The following is an 18,039-nucleotide window of genomic DNA, read 5'->3' as shown; positions in this document are numbered from 1 at the left end:
TTTTATTCCTGTCAGTATTCTGTCAAACTCTTATCTCACCCGTCTCACAACAACTGTAAATATAATCCTTACTATTGTCAGACAAGATGTCCCACTCATATTTTATTTTAAAAATGCAATTTAATTGCCACAAAGTGTGAGGTGTATATTTTTTGTACAATTCGAGAAAAAAATGTTTGCAAATTCAATATTTTTGTGAACTAATGTTAATCTATTTTTATCTTATACTGTTTTCAGGAAATCCTCCAGACACATCTTATCTCTGTAAGTAAATATCAGTTAAACCAGGACAGACTTTAACAGGAAGTGAAAGTAAATGTGAGAATACAGACTGACAACACTGCATTCACAGACAGAGGTACTCCAGATCGGTGCAACACAAGGTAATGAAGGATATTTAATTAATACTTTTTAGAAGTATTTTAGATTTTAGAACAATTTTAGAAGAAGATCTGCTTTTTTATAAAAAATGAATCATATACTCATATGTCTCATTTACTCAGGATAATCAGGGTTAATCCTGAATGTGTTCAATGCAGCATTACAGATGCTCGTCAAATTTTCCATCAAATGTGTCTTTAATATGCCTTTTTGTAGTTTGTCTTATTTGTCATAAGATAAAGCATTAGAATCAGTAGATTTTCTATTCTGGGTTCATGGCAACCCATTGTTTGCTAGTTGATAAAATGGCTTCAGCTTGTCATTGAAGCGAAGCCCCCTCCACCCCCACATCACTCCCCCCCCCACCCCCCAGGAAGGAGAGATAACGGAGATGAAGGGAGAAGATGGGGCGTTGGATGGTTCAGGGGATTTATATGTTAGATTGGAAAGGGGATGGGCTTCAGGCATGTTAATCCTCCCAAAACGTAGTTATTTCATAACAACAAGTAATGAAGTAATAAAGTACATAAGTTCATTGCTATTTAGTGATATGTTTTTTATGACTTTTGGTGAAGCCAGTGTTTGTGACGCAAAAATTGAAGTAAAAGTGAAAGTAAACCTGATCATGACAAACAGACTCACATCACCATAAAATGAACTAAATTGTAAATTATGAAGTGTGGGCTATTAAAATGATAAGATTCAATAATATATTGCTGCTTATCTATTTCAACTTTAAAAGGGAGAAAATAATCATTTTATAGCATGTCTATTGCTCTGTTCTTCACAATGTTCTGAATTAAAGACATGATGTACTATATTTTTCCAGGTTCAGAGGTATTTAAAGAGTGAATAAAGTGCATTTATTTGGAAGTTTAAACTGTCCTCTGATGTCTGTAGAGAAAAACCCAGAGACTCTCTAATATTACCTCAGATAACTTAATGTAAAACTTGTTGTAAAAAAATAATTGTTGTAATTAATTTTGCTAAATTTTGGTTTCTTTTATAGTTCATAGTATAAAAGTGTTTTTTACTCCTTTAAGTGCTTAGTTAATTTTTTTTAATCTATAGTTGCGTTCTTATCATTTTATTACCTTTGATTTTCTTACCCATGTTTTTATGATCTTATTTTTTTTTTAATATTCTCTTTTAAAATATCTTATATCTTATAAAATGCTGGGTTTTTTATTTATTTAGTTTTTTTTTTGACAATCCCTTTCCTATGTATTGGCTTGGCTACATTGTAAATAAGAGCCACCGTCAATGTACTCTGTGTTTACATAAAGGTTGATTGATTGATTGGTTGATTGATTGATTGATTGATTGATTGATTGATTGATTGATTGATTGATTGATTGATTGATTGATTGGACATGTAAAGGTCTACAGAATCTTCACCTAATGTAAGAACTGGTTATCTAAATGTGTAAATGTTACACTGTTCTTCACATAATATATCTTCTGCTTTAAAGAGAACAATGGGAAAATCTTGGTCTAAATCGTCTACTCCTCCTCCTCCTACTCCAGGTAACTCTCTCCTTATTTCTGAAATTATTCATAAGTTATATTCATGAGTTATTCATAAGTTTGCTTTCTTTTCAATTTAGCATTTGCTTGTTTCTGTCAATGACTGGTAGAGATCAGATGTGCTGAGGCAGTCATGAAGGAACTGTCAGAAGTAGCTGGAGGATCTAGTCAGTGGTTGTGGGTATAAAAGAATTAGGTTAGTTAGGAAGGGCACAGTGTGTTTGAATGTGTAGATACATGTGCATCAAAAAATTATCACTAAAAAAGTTACTTTATTTCAGTTCAAAATGTGAAACTTATATATTACATAGATGGATTACACACAGAGTGATCTATTTTAAGTGTTTGTTTCTTTTAATGTTGATGATTATGGCTTACAGGCAATAAAAAAAAACAAATCAGACAAGTTATTATATAAGACCAGTTGGTACTTTTGGCAGTGTGGGCAGTGAACCAAGTCCTGCTAGAAAATGAAATCCACCTTTCCACAAAAGTTGTCAGCAAAGGAAAGCATAAGGTGCTGTAAGATTGTCCGGGAAAACACTGCACTGACTTTGGACTTGATATAACACAGTGGATCAACACCAGCAGATGACATGTGTATTGTCTGCATATTGATCTAACTGAATAATACCATAGCGAGTAGCTACATCCCTGTAACTCCATGATCTTTATTTTTTAGACTTTGATCCACCGTGGAGGAAAGTGGAATGGACGTAAGTAAATTACTGTTTTGCTCAATAGATTTTCACTTTTTTACACTGTAGTCTGCAGTAACGTAAGCTCAGCTAGCCTTTGCTAAGCTAGGTTATATACAGATCCTCAGAGTACCAAATAGCTCAGTGCAGTTGCTGTTTTGTAACTCAAGATTATGGAAGATAAAAACTCACATTTGAATGAGTAAAGTTGATTGGCTGGTTCTACAGGAACCGAAAGGTTAATGTAGCTGTTTTCAGAGCAAGACATTAGTAATCTGTGAGCGACAACTCACAGCCATTTTTCACAAGTATTTGTGAAAGAACAATTAGTGCCAAATTGAAAAGCAAACACTATCATGGAAAAATGTAAATGCAATCCACCAGATGCATTGTTTTTTTTTGTTTTGTTTTTTTACAATAACATGCAGAATAAATGTCAAAATGAAATGCAAAATCTCTTTAACATTACATTTAACTGCACTTGAAAACAATACAGAAGAATTTACATTTTCAAAACCAAACACTGAATTTGTGTCAAAATTGCACGAAAACTACCTTAAAAGGCAATCAGCCTAACTGCACTGTATTCCACTGTGGCGCATTGCAAATGTTCAAAAGCAAATAACAATGCACAGGATTGCATTTCATCTAGGAGCATTGCACTATTCTTGCCTAAAATAAAATGTAACCACTGTCCAATCAGAACCTACTACTGAAAATGGGGCAGGGCTGATAAAAACATCCAGTTTTTCTCAAAGGCAGAAGCAGCATTTGGCTTAGGTTAAACCTATAGGGTAAAGTTATGTGGTAAGATAAATAAGGACAGAGAGGATTTTAAAATATAACTTAAATATAACATTTCTTTATTTTTGAACAGCCACAAGGAGCTACTGATAAATCAGTTAAAATCCATTCAGCTGAACCATCCAGAGCTCCAGAATCTGAGAATCCTGCTCCATGGACCAGTAGGAGCGGGAAAATCCTGCTTCATAAACTCTGTGATGAGCGCCTTCCATGGTGAAGTTGTAACCATGGCACGTGAACAAGCGAATGCAAAAAAAAGCTGCACAAAAACTGTGAGTATTCTTTGATTTACTGTCTACAATAAAACAATGCTGTAATCTGCTGTAATCGCTTAATCACACACAAAAAGTCAAATTACATTTTCCACAATTCTCAGCAATCTGACATCAGGAACTCCAGCCAATCACGGACGGATATCCAAATCCACATGACAGAACTGTTTCTAATTTTCTCTGCTCTAGCTAAACCAGACTGTTATTCACACATGGATATCTCTCCACAGTACAAAGCATACCAAATTACCACCAAGGACAATGAGAATCTGCCATTCATCTTCAATGACGTTATGGGCCTGGAAGCAACAGAAGAAGATGGAATGCATCCTGACGATGTTGTTAATGCGTTGCTGGGCCACATAAGGGAAGACTACCAGGTAGATTTAAAACTATAAGGTGCACTGGATTATAAAGCGCATTATTTTTAAAGTCAAACAAGTGCTAAATGTTAATCAACACATATTTCTCTCCTGAAAACTGTTTATTTGGCTTAGTAAAGCACTTCCGTTTATTTACAGTAAGCTTAGATTTTCAGATTACAACTAAGACTAGCCAGACAGAGCTACACTGAGGAACCCTGAGTGTTCTGATAAGCCAGGCTGATATTAGCTAGCGGTTCTTCCCATATAGCTTCTTTTAACATATAAAATACACAGAATACAAATCGATATACTCACCTCTGAACAGCAAAACTGTTAGCATTTAGTGTGGTTAGTGGGTAATGCTAATGCTGCTCTAGCAGCAGTGTTGGGAAGTAACGGATTACATGTAACGGCGTTACGTAATCAGATTACAAATTATAAGTAACTGTAATCCGTTACAGTTACTGCTTCAATAAATGGTAATCAGATTACAGTTACTCTGCTAAAATTAAAGGGTTACATTGCGGTACTTTCCTATTTTTGCTCTTCCAACACTGACAAAACGCAAATAACATTTTGCGGTGAAATCGCTCTGATACGAAAGGGAACTGTCTGCCCCTCGTCCCATCGTACCCGCCTCTCCTGCAGTAGCGCCGCGCGCTCAGTTACAAACCCGGGAATTAAACTGTCGTTACGGAGCTCGACTGGAAGTTAACTCGACAGTGTTCAGCAGGGAGAGAGAGAGAGAGAGAGGAGAGGCGATATATTTCTCCTTTGACGTCGCGAAAAACAAGATAACGTGTAAACCGCGTTTACATCTCCATCTCCGGTAAAAACACCACTAATCTTTCAGCTTCTGCAGACCAGAGTCACACAGATCTCCATGCAGAGATCCGCGTTTTAATACTGATGTTATTTCATGAGCTGATGGTGTGTTTAACTCGGCAGTGCACTAAAACACAGAACTGATACAGAACCCTAACTCATTAAGATCAGATCATCTGTTTAGTCTCACACTGGGAAAGATATAGCTAGTGTTAAAGCAGGAACAGGTCAGAAAGGAACTCAATAATATATCCAAAATAAAACAATAAAATAAGTGAATCTATGAACCCAAAAGTCTGTGTAAAGTTCCTTACAGCACTTTCTCATAAGTCTCTCACTTTAACTCATGAAGTCTCTCAGTACATTCTGAGAGCATCTCTACAGGACAGTGTGTGAAGGTGTGTTTTTGATCTCATTTATGGACTGTAGCTCCAGTAGGTATGCTGGGTTACTGCTGGAGATAAAACTAGATCATTTAAAAGCTGTTTTTGCATCTACAGCTCTGTTTAAACTATAATTTAACTATTCAGTTGTTTTATGACCTGATTTCTAGAGCAAAATTTTAAATGTAAAATATATATAGTCACACACCTACAATAATAATAATATACATTAAATCATATATAAATATATTTCACATTCAAACATTAACAATATTACTCAAGTGGTTATTAAACGTTTCATTTCATATAAGTGTATAGTTAATAATTCAAGGGAACTGATGAAAAAGCATTTACATTTACACCCTTTACATTTTAGTCGACTAAATTTACTGTAATTTTAGTAGACTATATTCTTATGACATTAAGTCGACTAAAACTAAGTTGACTAAATTACTAAATTGTGACTAAAACTAAATGCTATTTTTGTCACAAGACTATAACTAAGACTAAATCAAAATTTGTTGTCAAAATTAACACTGGTGGCAAACCTGCAAATAGATAGCTTACAGTTGTGGTTACATTGTTTGGTTTTAAATTGTTTTATTATCAATTTATAGAAGTGTTTCATAAAATTGTTTGATGAAATGGTTTCATAAGTATTTTTATAGAGTGATTGAAAAGGCTGTTTTATTTGTTTATCTATTTGTTAACTGGAAAGAAAAATAAAAGAATAATATGCAATATGTGGTTGCTACATTCATTCAGGCTTAAAAAAACGACAATATTGTAAGTAATCCAAAGTAATCAGATTACGTTACTCACTTGAAGTAATGTAACTGATTACGTTACAAATTACATTTTGAGTGATGTAATCAGTAATCTGTAAGGGATTACATTTTAAAAGTAACCTTCCCAACACTGTCTAGCAGTGCTAGCTGGGGTTAGCAGCAGGCTACAATCCAATGTACTCGCCTTTGAATGTTGAAAGAGCTAAGTAGCAGCTAGCGTGGTTATCAGTTAGTGCTAATGCTGCTTCAGCAGTGGTAGCCGAGGTTAGCAGCAGGCTGCTGTCTGATATACTCTATAATATACTCTATACTATAATGCTGCAGTTCAGCCGAGTGGCTTTACTGCTCTTTACAACCTGACTGGTAAAACTCATACATAAGGACCACTGGATTATAAGGCACACTGAAGATGTTGGGGAAAATTAAAGGATTTTAAGTGCACCTTATAGTGAGACAAATACATTAAAGCATATGATAAACAGCTCTGCATTAAACTGAGAATTCTAACTTAAACTTGTACTGTATACCAATTCTCTCACACACTCTCTTTTCTCTCAAGTTTAACCCGACTTGCCCTATAAGTGAAAAGGACCCAAGCTTCATAAGGGAACCCAGTCTACAGGACAAAGTTCACTGTCTGGTGAGTGTGGTGTCTGCAAGCTCCATCTCCCGAATGGAAAAGGATGTTATCAACAAGATGGGAATTGCTAGGGAAAAAGCCAACACTCTAGGTGAGTTTCTGAGCAAGATATTATTTTCAATGCATGTTAACACATGATGCGGCGTCTTATGTTCAAGCCAATGTGCCTTACAGTGGAAGCAGACAGGTCATAGACAAAGTTGTAGAGAAGTTTAAAGCAAGGTAAGGTTTTAAAAGGTTTTGTCCCAAGCTTTGAGTATCCAAAAGAGCATTGTTTAACCCAGGGGTGTCCAAACTACGGCCCGCGGGCCATTTGAGGCCCGTTTCCTTTTTTGGAGTGGCCCGCGAGGTATTTTAGAAATAGAATGAAAGTTGGCCCGCTGTTAAGCAGGTTTTTATGATGTGAGATTTAAAGTTTGAACGCTAGGTGTCAGAAACGGGCCAAAGAGTCTAAAAGCGAAGAGAGTGCGCAATTCTAGTGCTGAAAAACAGAGCAAAAGAGTCTAAAAGCGGAGAGGGTGCGCATTTCTAGTGCAGAAAAACGGGCCAAAAGAGTCTAAAAGCGGAGAGAGTGCGCAATTCTAGAGCAGAAAAACGTGCCAAAGAGTCTAAAAGCGAAGAGAGTGTGCAAATTAAACATCAATTTGAAAAATCTTAGTTTACACAACACTGTCAAAGATAAAGATAGTAAGTCAAATAAAATGGTGTGTAAATGAAATAATCAGGAAAAAAGTATTATTTCAAGTGGTATATTTCATTATTTGTTTTATTACAGAGTCTGTGGCCCGTGACTTCAAATATATTTCTCCTTCTGGCCCCCAACAAAAAAAGTTTGGACACCCCTGGTTTAACCCATCATCCAAAAATTAAAAAAGTATTCTACAACTGCAAACCTACCAGGACACAGCCATCCACCCAAACTAACAGATTAAGCAAGGAAAGTACTAGTCAGAGAAGCAGTCAAAAGGCCCATGGTCACTCTGGAGGAGCTTCAGAAATCCACTGCATGGAAAAGGTGGACAAATCTGTCCGCAGGATAACTATAAGTTGTACACTCCACAAATCTGGCCTATATGGAAGATTAGCAAGAAGAAACATATTTGCCATAAGCCATGTAGAAGGCACAGCAAACATGTGGAAGATGGGGTTGTGGTCAGATGAACTAATGCAAAGCGCTATGTGTAGCAGAAATGTAACACTGCTCATCACCCTGAAGACACCATCCCCACTGTGAAACATGGTGGTGGCAGCATCATGCTGTTGGAATGCTTTTTTTTTAGCTGTAAAGGGAAGCTGGTCATAGTTGAATCCTGGAAGAAAACCTGTTGGAGGCTGCAAAAGACCTTCCAGCAAGACAATGACCCAAAACATACAGTCAGAGCTACAGTGGAAAGGTTTAGATAAAAAATATTAATGTTTTGGAATGGCTGTTCTCAGATACTTTCCACTCAATCTGACTGAGCTGTTTTGCAAAAAGAAGGAACTAGTATCATAGGGAAGCTGAATATTTACTTTAGAGTACCAGAACGAATACTAGTCCTACTTTGTGTTGGTCGATCACTTAGAAAATCAATAGAACACATTTAAATTTGTGATTGTGAGGTGACAAATTGTGAAAAGGTTCATGGGTACTTTTAGAATATGTTTGCAAGCCAGATAGATAGTGTTTGGGGTTCATTGGTTGTTGTCTCCATGTACTGAACTCATTGTATAGTCATGCCAAGATAAATACAGTGTCTCACTGTAGGGCATCTTTATTGATTTAAACTTACTCCAACATTAATTATAAAGTCTTTAATTAACAATCTTTAAATAATGTGTTCATGCATGTGCGATTGAATTATTTGTCTTTAATGTTGACATTTACATGCATTAATTTAATTATTTTAAAATGTATTCATGTTAAGATGTAAATTGGACACTAATAGGGTTTAAATTATTTGTGCATACATGTGCAGACATCCCTCATGTGGTGATCATGACGAAGGTAGATGATGACGTCTGTCCACTGGTTAAGAAAGATCTACAAAAGATCTACATGAGCAAGAAAATCAAAGATAAGGTTTGTGCACAAAAAAAAAAGATTTTTCTTTTTTTTTAGCTCAGTATCTGTGTGTGTCACACATCTTTTTTTCTTATCATTTTCTCTGTGTTCAGATGCAGGCCTGCAGCAATGACCTCGGCCCACCCATGAAACTGATCTTCCCTGTGAGCAACTATTACGAGGAGAATGAAACAAATGACACCAAAGATGTTTTGATTCTATTGGCATTAGTGGAAATTGCAAAAATTGCTAGGCGTTGTGTTAGACATTGAGTGACCTGTGACCAATCAGTGACCTTACTTACATACATACAATGTCCAAACTCTTGAAAATGACTTAAACTTACTGTAGGTCCTACATTTATTTAATATTAAACTTATCTAGAAACTCAAAAGTTGAGCGTATTGGCCTAAATACAAAGCAATGTGCTGTGTGTGCAAAAAATACCAGGCCAACTGTGAAACATGGTGGTGGAAGCATTATCATGCTGTGGGGAAGCTGGTCAGAGTTGATGGGATGATGGGTGGAGGTAAATACAGGGCAATCCTGGAAGAAAACCTGTTGGAGGCTACAAAAGACTTAAGAGTGTTAAGAGGGTGATTTACCTTCCAGCAAGACAATGACCCTAAACATACAGCCAGAGCTACAGTGGTATGTTTCAGATCAAAAATATTTAAAAAAAATATGAAAAAAGTGGCATTTTTCTCACATACATACGATGTCCAAACTCTTGAAATTGACTTAAACTTACTGTAGGTCCTACATTTATTTAATAGTAAACTTATCTAAAAAACAATCCCATGTACAGTGGTATATAAAAAGTATTTGCCCCCTACAGATTTATTTTCTTTTTGCTATTTTGGCATACTGATATTTTTCTGATTATTAAACAAACTTTAACATCTGACAAAGCAAAGCAGCCCCAGACCATCACTCTACCACCACCATGTTTTACGTTCAGTATATTGTTCTTTTTCTGAAATTATAATTTAGTTTTACGCCAGATGTAACGGGACACACACCTTCTAAAAAGTTACATTTTTGTCATCTCAGTCCTGGGGAACATCAAGATGTTTGTTGGTAAATGTGAGATGGGCTATGTATAAAGTAATTAATTCGAATTTACTTATTACAGTCTGCATGTGGATGTTTGCTTAATGTGCTTAGTAAAATACATGAACGTGAATGTTTATTTAGTTCAATTATTTGTCCATTAATTTGCCTTTCTCTCAGCAGCCGGAGTCTGAGAGAACAAAATTGACACTACTCTCTCTGTGTGGTTAGATGGCGCTCTCTCCCCTCATCACTTCCATAGTGATGCTGGCAATCATCAGGTTGAGTTCAGGACTAGTCAAGTTCTTCCATACCTAACTCACTCATTCATGTCTTTATATATAATGATAATATGTACTGTCTGTATAATTAGGGTTTTGCCTGGATACAAGATGAAATACAGTTGAGCATGGAGGCTTAGAGGTTCCGTATGGCATTCTGCAGCACATTTGCCCACAGCTGTTGCAGCTGGGCTTGTAGCTCCTGCACATTAATAGGCAAAGACTATCATCATGTGTATTGTCCTGATTCCAAATATTGCAGACTCTGTAGGCCCTTTATGGAATATATTAATGGTTGAATCAGTAAAAAGTATTTTTTTGTTAAAATACAGTGTTGTTAATCATCTTAAGCTGGTAAAATCAGAGCTAAAATCAATGATGTCGGTAACAGAATGTTGTCCTGAAACCATTATAATGTGTATTGTCCTGACTTAATTATAAACATTATGCATGTTGTAAATCATTAAGTTGAGGCTATTGTTTTGTGATGTATCCAAATATTGCAGATTCTGGAGGCCCTTCATGGAATATCTTTTCAAAGTGAAGTAAGAAGTAGTTTCTGTTAAAATACAGTTTTATTAATAATCGTAAGCTGGTAAAAATCAGAGCAGGTTATAGTGGTAATGGAATGTTGTCCTGAGAACATGAGCGTTATTATTTATTTGAGACCATCATCATGTGTATTGTCCTGATTCCATTATAAACATCATGCATGTTGTAAATCTTTAAATTGATGCTATTGTTTAATGATGTATCCAAATACTGTAGATTCTGAAGGCCCTTTCATGGTATATATTTTCAAAGTGAACAGTCTGGTTGAACCAGTAAAAAGTAATTTCATCTTAAGCTGGAAAACTCAGAGCAAGTTATGGTGGTAATGGAATGTTGTCCTGAGACCATCATTATGTATATTGTCCTGATTCCATAGTAAACATCATGTATGTTGTAAATCATTAAGTTGATGCTTTTGTTTAGGGATATATCCAAATATTGCAGATTCTGGAGGCCCTTCATTGTAAAGAGTCTTGTTGAACCAGTAAAAAGTAGTTTTTGTTAAAATACAGTTTCATTAACCATCTTAAGCTGATAAAACCAGAGCAAGTTATGTTGATTATATGATGGTAACAGACTGCTGTCCTGAGACCATTATCATGAGGTATCTTTTACTGAGAAAAATATATCATCTATGTTCTCCTAAGACCATCAGAGCTGGATCCCAATTTTAGTTAGGGCGTGCAGAAGACACTCACACTCACACACTGGTAAAATATAAAACTTTATTACTATCCTTTGTCTCCCAACTTACATGAAGTTCTTACTAGACAAACAAAAGACAAAACAGGTACAGCCAGTATTAAAAAAAACATAGAATCCAAGTGCTGATCTAGGATCTGTTTCATTAGATTACTCTTGAGAAAACTCTAAATTGGTAATCCTTAATCAACACTGATATTCTACTATTCTGTAAATACAGACTCATACCTGTCCAAAAGAGCACATTAATAACTGATCGACAAGACACACCAAAGATTATCAATAACCATAAAACATAGCACGATACAATGCGCAAATTAATCCGTGAATACGGTCTCTCTATTCGGAGAATATTTCAACAGGTAAATACACTTAGAAACACATGAACAGATTAAACAGAAGAAAATCTAATTACACTCTAAGCTGGGATTCGAACACATACGACATTCAAGCACTCAACACTTGTATAATAACAGCGTGTAATAAAATAGTTTTTTTTTTTACGGGAGTAACTTCTTACATACATACAATTACATTGTACATTACTGTGAGATACTCTCTCTCTCTCTTTAAGCTCTGGTAAGAATTCTACCTGAGTTCTGCTCTGGGGGTTTGAGAAGCCATCTGAGGAGCCTTGAATGAAAGAAAGGATACTGCCTGACCAATCAGGGACTTTTGGGTATTTGGAGGGAAAGATTCACATTGCATTGAAATCATCAAAATATTAAGGACATGATATAAAAACATAAAAAAAAAAAAAAAACTCCTGTATGAATTCTGAATGGCAAACCAACAGACCAACAAATTAAGTTTGGATGAATTGATGCTGTCTCCTTTATCATTTAAGAAAGTGCCACAAAGGGTTTGTTAAATGCTACAGAAGAACCACAAGAAGACTCTGCCGGAACAAGTGGCTCTGATCCTGATCCATTTTTCTGCGTTCTGATTTGAGCGTGCAGATCGTCGTGCGCAAATCCAGCTTTTACATCAACAAAAAAAACTGAATAAAGGATAAAATCACATTGCTGTTTCCTTAAATGAGCTGCTGGTGTATCTTCACAGGCCTCGCAGGTCAGTTTCCTCTGCTGAGACGCACAAAAAGCACCACGCTGTTAAGATATCAACCCGCCAAAGTCAGAGAACACCTTACTCTTAAAAGGAATGACAACTGGCACACTGATTGGTTTATTTTATATTACACCCAAAACACACCCATTAATGATTAAGAGAATTAGTATGTTTTTTTTGCTCGTTAGGCTTTATTGTTTTTAGTTTCTGCAACCTAACGGTAACAAAGCCGCACCGGGCCCTTTATGGTTTTGTTTTGTCTTTTTTTGTCATTTGGGAGGCACAGAGAGGTTACAGAGATCTAAATAATAAATCATCTGAATAAGAGCCTTATTATACCACCATCCTGTCCTGTTCAAATGCAATATATCAAGTTCACATAAGTGTTCTGCACATTAAGGGTATGCCATATCGTATTGTATGCAATAATATCAGCAAAAACTCTGACACAATAAACAAAAATCCATATCGTGAAATTGCAAGATTCTAGAAAGCATTTTGAATTGATTTTGCTATTTACTGTATTTTTATGCTCAATTACTAGTCTGCACTTTTTATGCTGCACTAAATATGCTACACGTTAGTTTTGCGACAGATTTTTGTTGTTACATTACTTTATTTTGGTTAGGTTTTATTTTGTTACACAATTATTTTATACAGAATCAGGGTCAGACAAATGTTTACAATTTTTTTGTTTCTACTGAATGTATGAATCTCTACCATTTAAACTTTAATATTTATTTTGTTGCAGTACTATATTCTTAGAATTTATACAATTAAAAATGTCGATGTTTTTGCATATCGCAAAAGAATATTGTAATCACAAAAATCCCCTGAAAGATTTTGTGATATTATTTTAAGAGCAAATCGCCCACCCCTACTTCATTTATCATATTGCAGTGATTCTTGAAAGATCTCTCACTGAAGCTGGTTTAGGGAATTTAAATATGTAAATAAAGGTTATTTACACTTTACAGAGCTATTTCTGTAAATGAGATTTTTTTCTTTCTTTCTAAAGTGGTTCTTCTGCATGACTGCACTAATAACCCCTTTTGGCATATTCTCTTCATAAAAAAAAAAAGTGTCATTTAAAACTATATTTAATTTTAACACCTAAATATGACTACGATCATAAAGGGTTTGCAAATGGTTTATAAGGGAGTTAGGGAGTTCTAAAATGTTATTAATTAGGCTACAAATGCCTAAACGCACTAAATGCATTAATAACCAAATAAAAATTTACTGTTATATCAGTAAAAATTACAAATCTCGCAGATGTCAGGGGCCATGCTGAAAATGTAAAAGGTAAATCATAGAGAATGTCAATTTTAACATTCCATATTGTATTTGAAATGTACAAAGCTTTATCATTACTGAATAATACCCAATGAATTAATAAATATGGTATTATGGCGGGTTTAATGCTGAGTTATAAAAAGTAAAGTAAGAAATTAAGTATCTAGGAAGAGCTGGGGTCTGACAGTGTAAATGAATGTAGCTCAAAATTGTGATTTCTTTTGAAAACTTTAAACTGGTTTTAATGATTTTAAAAAATGTCTAAAGTATGTATAACCTAATTAATAACATTTAATAGACTCCTTCTTAAACCATTTTGGAACCCAATATAAATGTGATCTTATTTTTAAAGTGGTATTCAAATTTTAACAAACAAAAAGACAAACCTGTGAATAGGGTTTGAGAATTTAAAATTGAGATGTTTTGTTTGTGTAAAGAAGATTATAGCTCCCAATATCCTTTAACACACCAGCAGCAAACATGAATATCAGGCTGACCGGCAATTACTGGACGAAGTTACTGTACAGGCAGGCAAACAGTAAAACCCATTTTTAATACCAACAACAATTCACAATTTGTTAAAAACAAACAAAAAAATAATACCAACTTCTGAACGAGATCACTAACCGAAAGAGTTACGACTGTTAAACTTTACATTCCTACATTTCCTTCAGATAACCAAGAAGTGTCCCTGTCTGAAAGGTGAGTGTACAGCTGTTGGAGAAGCCTTGATTGTGTTTTTTAACCTTAGCTATCTTTAGGCACAGGAGGAAAGGCTAAAAAGGGATAAGGAAAGAAGGAGAAGGGAGAGCAGAGATAGAGGAAAAGTATAATCTGATATGTGTAAATGAGTTTTGTACATTTGATCTGCTTTGTTTTGTGTGTTTTTGTATCCAGAGATTCACCATAAGAAAGCCTGGGGAAAAAAACTACATTTGCAGGGATGTGTTCCTTAAACTGAAGCCTGTAACACTGAGTGCGTTTACATGCATTTTATTATCCGATTATTTCAGTATATATATACTGCAGAGTTTGAAACTGCAGTTTCATACAGAACTGAGTGAATTTTAGCAGAAAGACATTTGTTTCTGTCAGAAACCTGTAAAGATGTCTTTTATGTGGCAGTGATTTATATATTTTACACTTTTTATTAACTGATATATAAGGACGTTATGTTTTACAGTGTTTAAAATAAAAGCTGCACCTAAAGTTGAAGGTGGCTGATTACTATCGTAAATATATATATATATATATATATAAATAAATGTTTGAAAATAAATGTAAAGGAAACTACTTTGAGCATCACTTTAAATGGTTTTATACTGAAGATGTTACGTAAGAACTAAAAATCTAAATCGTAAACTAGAACCGCTCATATATAAAAAAAATAAATAAAATAAAATAAAATAAAAAAAATAAATTTATTTATTATATATTTTTTTACCAATATTGCTCAGCCCTAGGACCAGGGTCCAGCTGTCTATCAGATTTCTTTATCTGAATTTCACACCTTACTCAAATGGGAGAAGAGAAATTAAACTACAATATACTGCTTACATACCACTTAAATAATTAGATCACTGCACTAATTAGATTATGATTGAATTTCTGAATGCATGTAAACGCAGCACTCAGGGAAAGATGACTCAGATACACAGACAAACCTGCCTACTATAACTATACTTTTGAATAACTATTGATCAAACTCTTAATTAAAGCACTAATAATATGCTTACGAAGAGCACAGTAAGAATTTACACAGTAAGGTTTTGGATTTTGGAATTGATTTTAATTCCTACAGATCTAATCCATGTACTCTTTGAGCTATTTTTGGGGGAATTTTTTTGAACAAATACTGTATACATAAGTATAAGTATAGCTTAATATAATATCATTATATATTTATATAAGACTACTACTACTATATTTCACTACCAGAGACAACAAAAAAAATATGTATGTTATTTTAATAATTAAATATATGTATAGGTTGCTTAAAAAATATTTTTGTATACGTCTTTGTAGAAGAACAATTCGGAATCGTACCAAAAGTAAATCATATTGATCAAATTCAAATTTGATATTTATAGATGTACTGAGTGATCTGTGAGGTCAGAGGTTTGCACCATATTAGTACTGATAAAACATCAGCAGGGCTGAGCTGGTTTAAAGAATCAGTGTGGTAGAACATTCACTAACTTGTTAAGGGCACTGAGAACGGTTTTCTTAAAGTCTTAAGGCCCTTTCACATCCACTACTGGATCTCAATAAATTAGAATATTATTGAAAAGTTACTTTATTCCAGTAATTCAGCTCAAAATTTGAAACTCATATTATATAGATGTATTCCACATAGAGTGATCTGTTTTGAGTACTTATTTCTTTGTAGTTTACTGACTTACAGCCAATTAAAACCCAAAAACCAGACTCAGAAAATTAGACCAATTGGTACTTTTAGCAGTGTAGGCAGTGTGCCAAATCCTGCTGGAAAATGAAATCTGAATGAAATGAAAAATTGACTGATGATTAGTGATGGTTTGGAGAAACATGACATCTGCTGGTGTTTGTCCACCAGCAGATGTCATGTTTCTCCAAACCATCACTAATTTGGAAATCAAGGGACCAAAGATTGGACGAAGAGTGGAGAGACACACAGTCCAAGATACTTAAGGTCTAGTGTAAAGTTTCCACAATCAGTGATGGTTGGGAGAACCCAATTGGTCTTACATAATATATATATTTTTTTAAACACTAACTTTTGGGTTTTCATTGGCTGTAAGCCATAATCATCTACAATAAAAGAAATAATCGCTTAAAATAGATCACTCTGAGTTTAATAATCTATATAATATATGAGTTTCACGTATTAAACTGAATTACTGAAATAAAGTAAGTTTTCAATGATATTATTTTTTTTGAGATTTACTAGTAAATCATGTATGGAAACATACACACACACAAATAAATGTCTTATGCAGGGAAATCCCACAGAGCTCAGCTGATACGACAATTGATCAACATGACAATCCAGCCCTGTATACAGAGGCTCAAAACGATTGGCCAGACTGTGTGTGTAAAGATTCCACTACATAAAAAGAAAAAAATATATAGTATTGTTTTTGTTTCATCTTAAAAAATAGCGTAGTAAATGTGAAAGGGTCTTTACAGACAGAAACATATTCTAAGTTTGAAGGCATTGGCCTGTTATCTGTTGAACATCAGGCCTCAACTTTGGTTTTCAACATATGACGAACTTAGGCTTAAGGCACAGGAGGAGAGCCGAACAGAGAAGAAGAGAAGAAAGATGGAGGGGAAGGGCAGAAGGTAGGGTAAGACCAGTGGTGTTAAATGAACTGCGGACATATTTTTGTTGCCTGGTTTTAAATTTTTAAAATGAAAAGCAAAATTTTGGAGGAAAAAGGTAAGAATTTCCTTGGATGGCCTCAGAGATACTCAACTGACATTCAACTAACATTTAATATCTATTAAACGCAACTGAAATCTCAGTTGAACATAAATAATTAACGTTAACTCAACCCTAAAACCCAACCCTAACATTAACCTAAAAACTTAAATCTTACCCTAAATCTAACTCTTTAGATTAACAATAGAGTAGAGGGTTAAGACTAGGTGTAGGGTTCCATTCAATAGATATTAAAATCATAATAATTTCATTTTTTTTGTTAGTTGAGCGTCTAGGAGGAATCAACAATGGACCCTCCAAGTAAAGTGTTACCCAAAAATATATATACATATAAAAAATAATAAATCAACATTTTGGGACATTTTTTGGGGAAAAGAACTAAAGCCTGTAACAGTGACAGAATGCACAGATGTAAAAGCTAGTTTTAGCTTTATCTCATTTTCTAAACATATTATAAGCTTTTATAAACGTTTTAAAAGCTTTTCTCAAGGCCTTAAATGTTATGAGCATAAGAAGAAGTTCACAAATTTCAGTTAAAGCATGCAGTCTTCTTACCATTTCATAAAAAATAGATAATTAGCTATTTAATTACAATCAATAGCTAGCATTATAGGACTACTAACATGCTAATTTGCTAATTTGACGAAAATATCAAAGCAACTACCCCCTTACCTCAAATGCAGTAAGGCAAGATGTGTCTAGATGTGTATAGTGTTTAATTTTTTCTTCTTAGCTTCGCATTGGATCTATGTGGCTAAAGTAGCTAACACATAATAGAAGATTACATCCCACATTCAGTACCTCATATAGTTAAAAAAAAAGATGCTACAACTCTACATTTTGTACATCCTTTTTTTCCATATTTAGACAGAACAGTGAGATGGTGTTTAAAACAGCATAAGCAAGTGTGAAATGTTGTTCATCTCATCTTGTTTA

The 18,039-nt window shown here is 34.5% G+C and overlaps 1 protein-coding gene across 1 annotated transcript; it reads left to right on the top strand.

The window, feature by feature from the left end:
• Window positions 1-1,856: 1,856 nt before the first annotated feature.
• LOC103041112 (interferon-induced protein 44-like) lies at window positions 1,857-9,064 on the top strand. Its single transcript, XM_022685440.2, has 7 exons — window positions 1,857-1,908; window positions 2,591-2,624; window positions 3,484-3,682; window positions 3,913-4,062; window positions 6,603-6,774; window positions 8,642-8,745; window positions 8,841-9,064. The coding sequence occupies exons 1-7, from the start codon at window positions 1,860-1,862 to the stop codon at window positions 8,997-8,999; spliced, it is 867 nt and encodes a 288-aa protein (XP_022541161.2). The 5' UTR covers window positions 1,857-1,859; the 3' UTR covers window positions 9,000-9,064.
• Window positions 9,065-18,039: the final 8,975 nt, after the last annotated feature.

This window comes from Astyanax mexicanus, chromosome 15 (assembly GCF_023375975.1).
Source record: "Astyanax mexicanus isolate ESR-SI-001 chromosome 15, AstMex3_surface, whole genome shotgun sequence".
Lineage (NCBI taxonomy): Eukaryota > Metazoa > Chordata > Actinopteri > Characiformes > Acestrorhamphidae > Astyanax > Astyanax mexicanus.
This window is presented reverse-complemented; position numbering and strand designations above follow the sequence as displayed.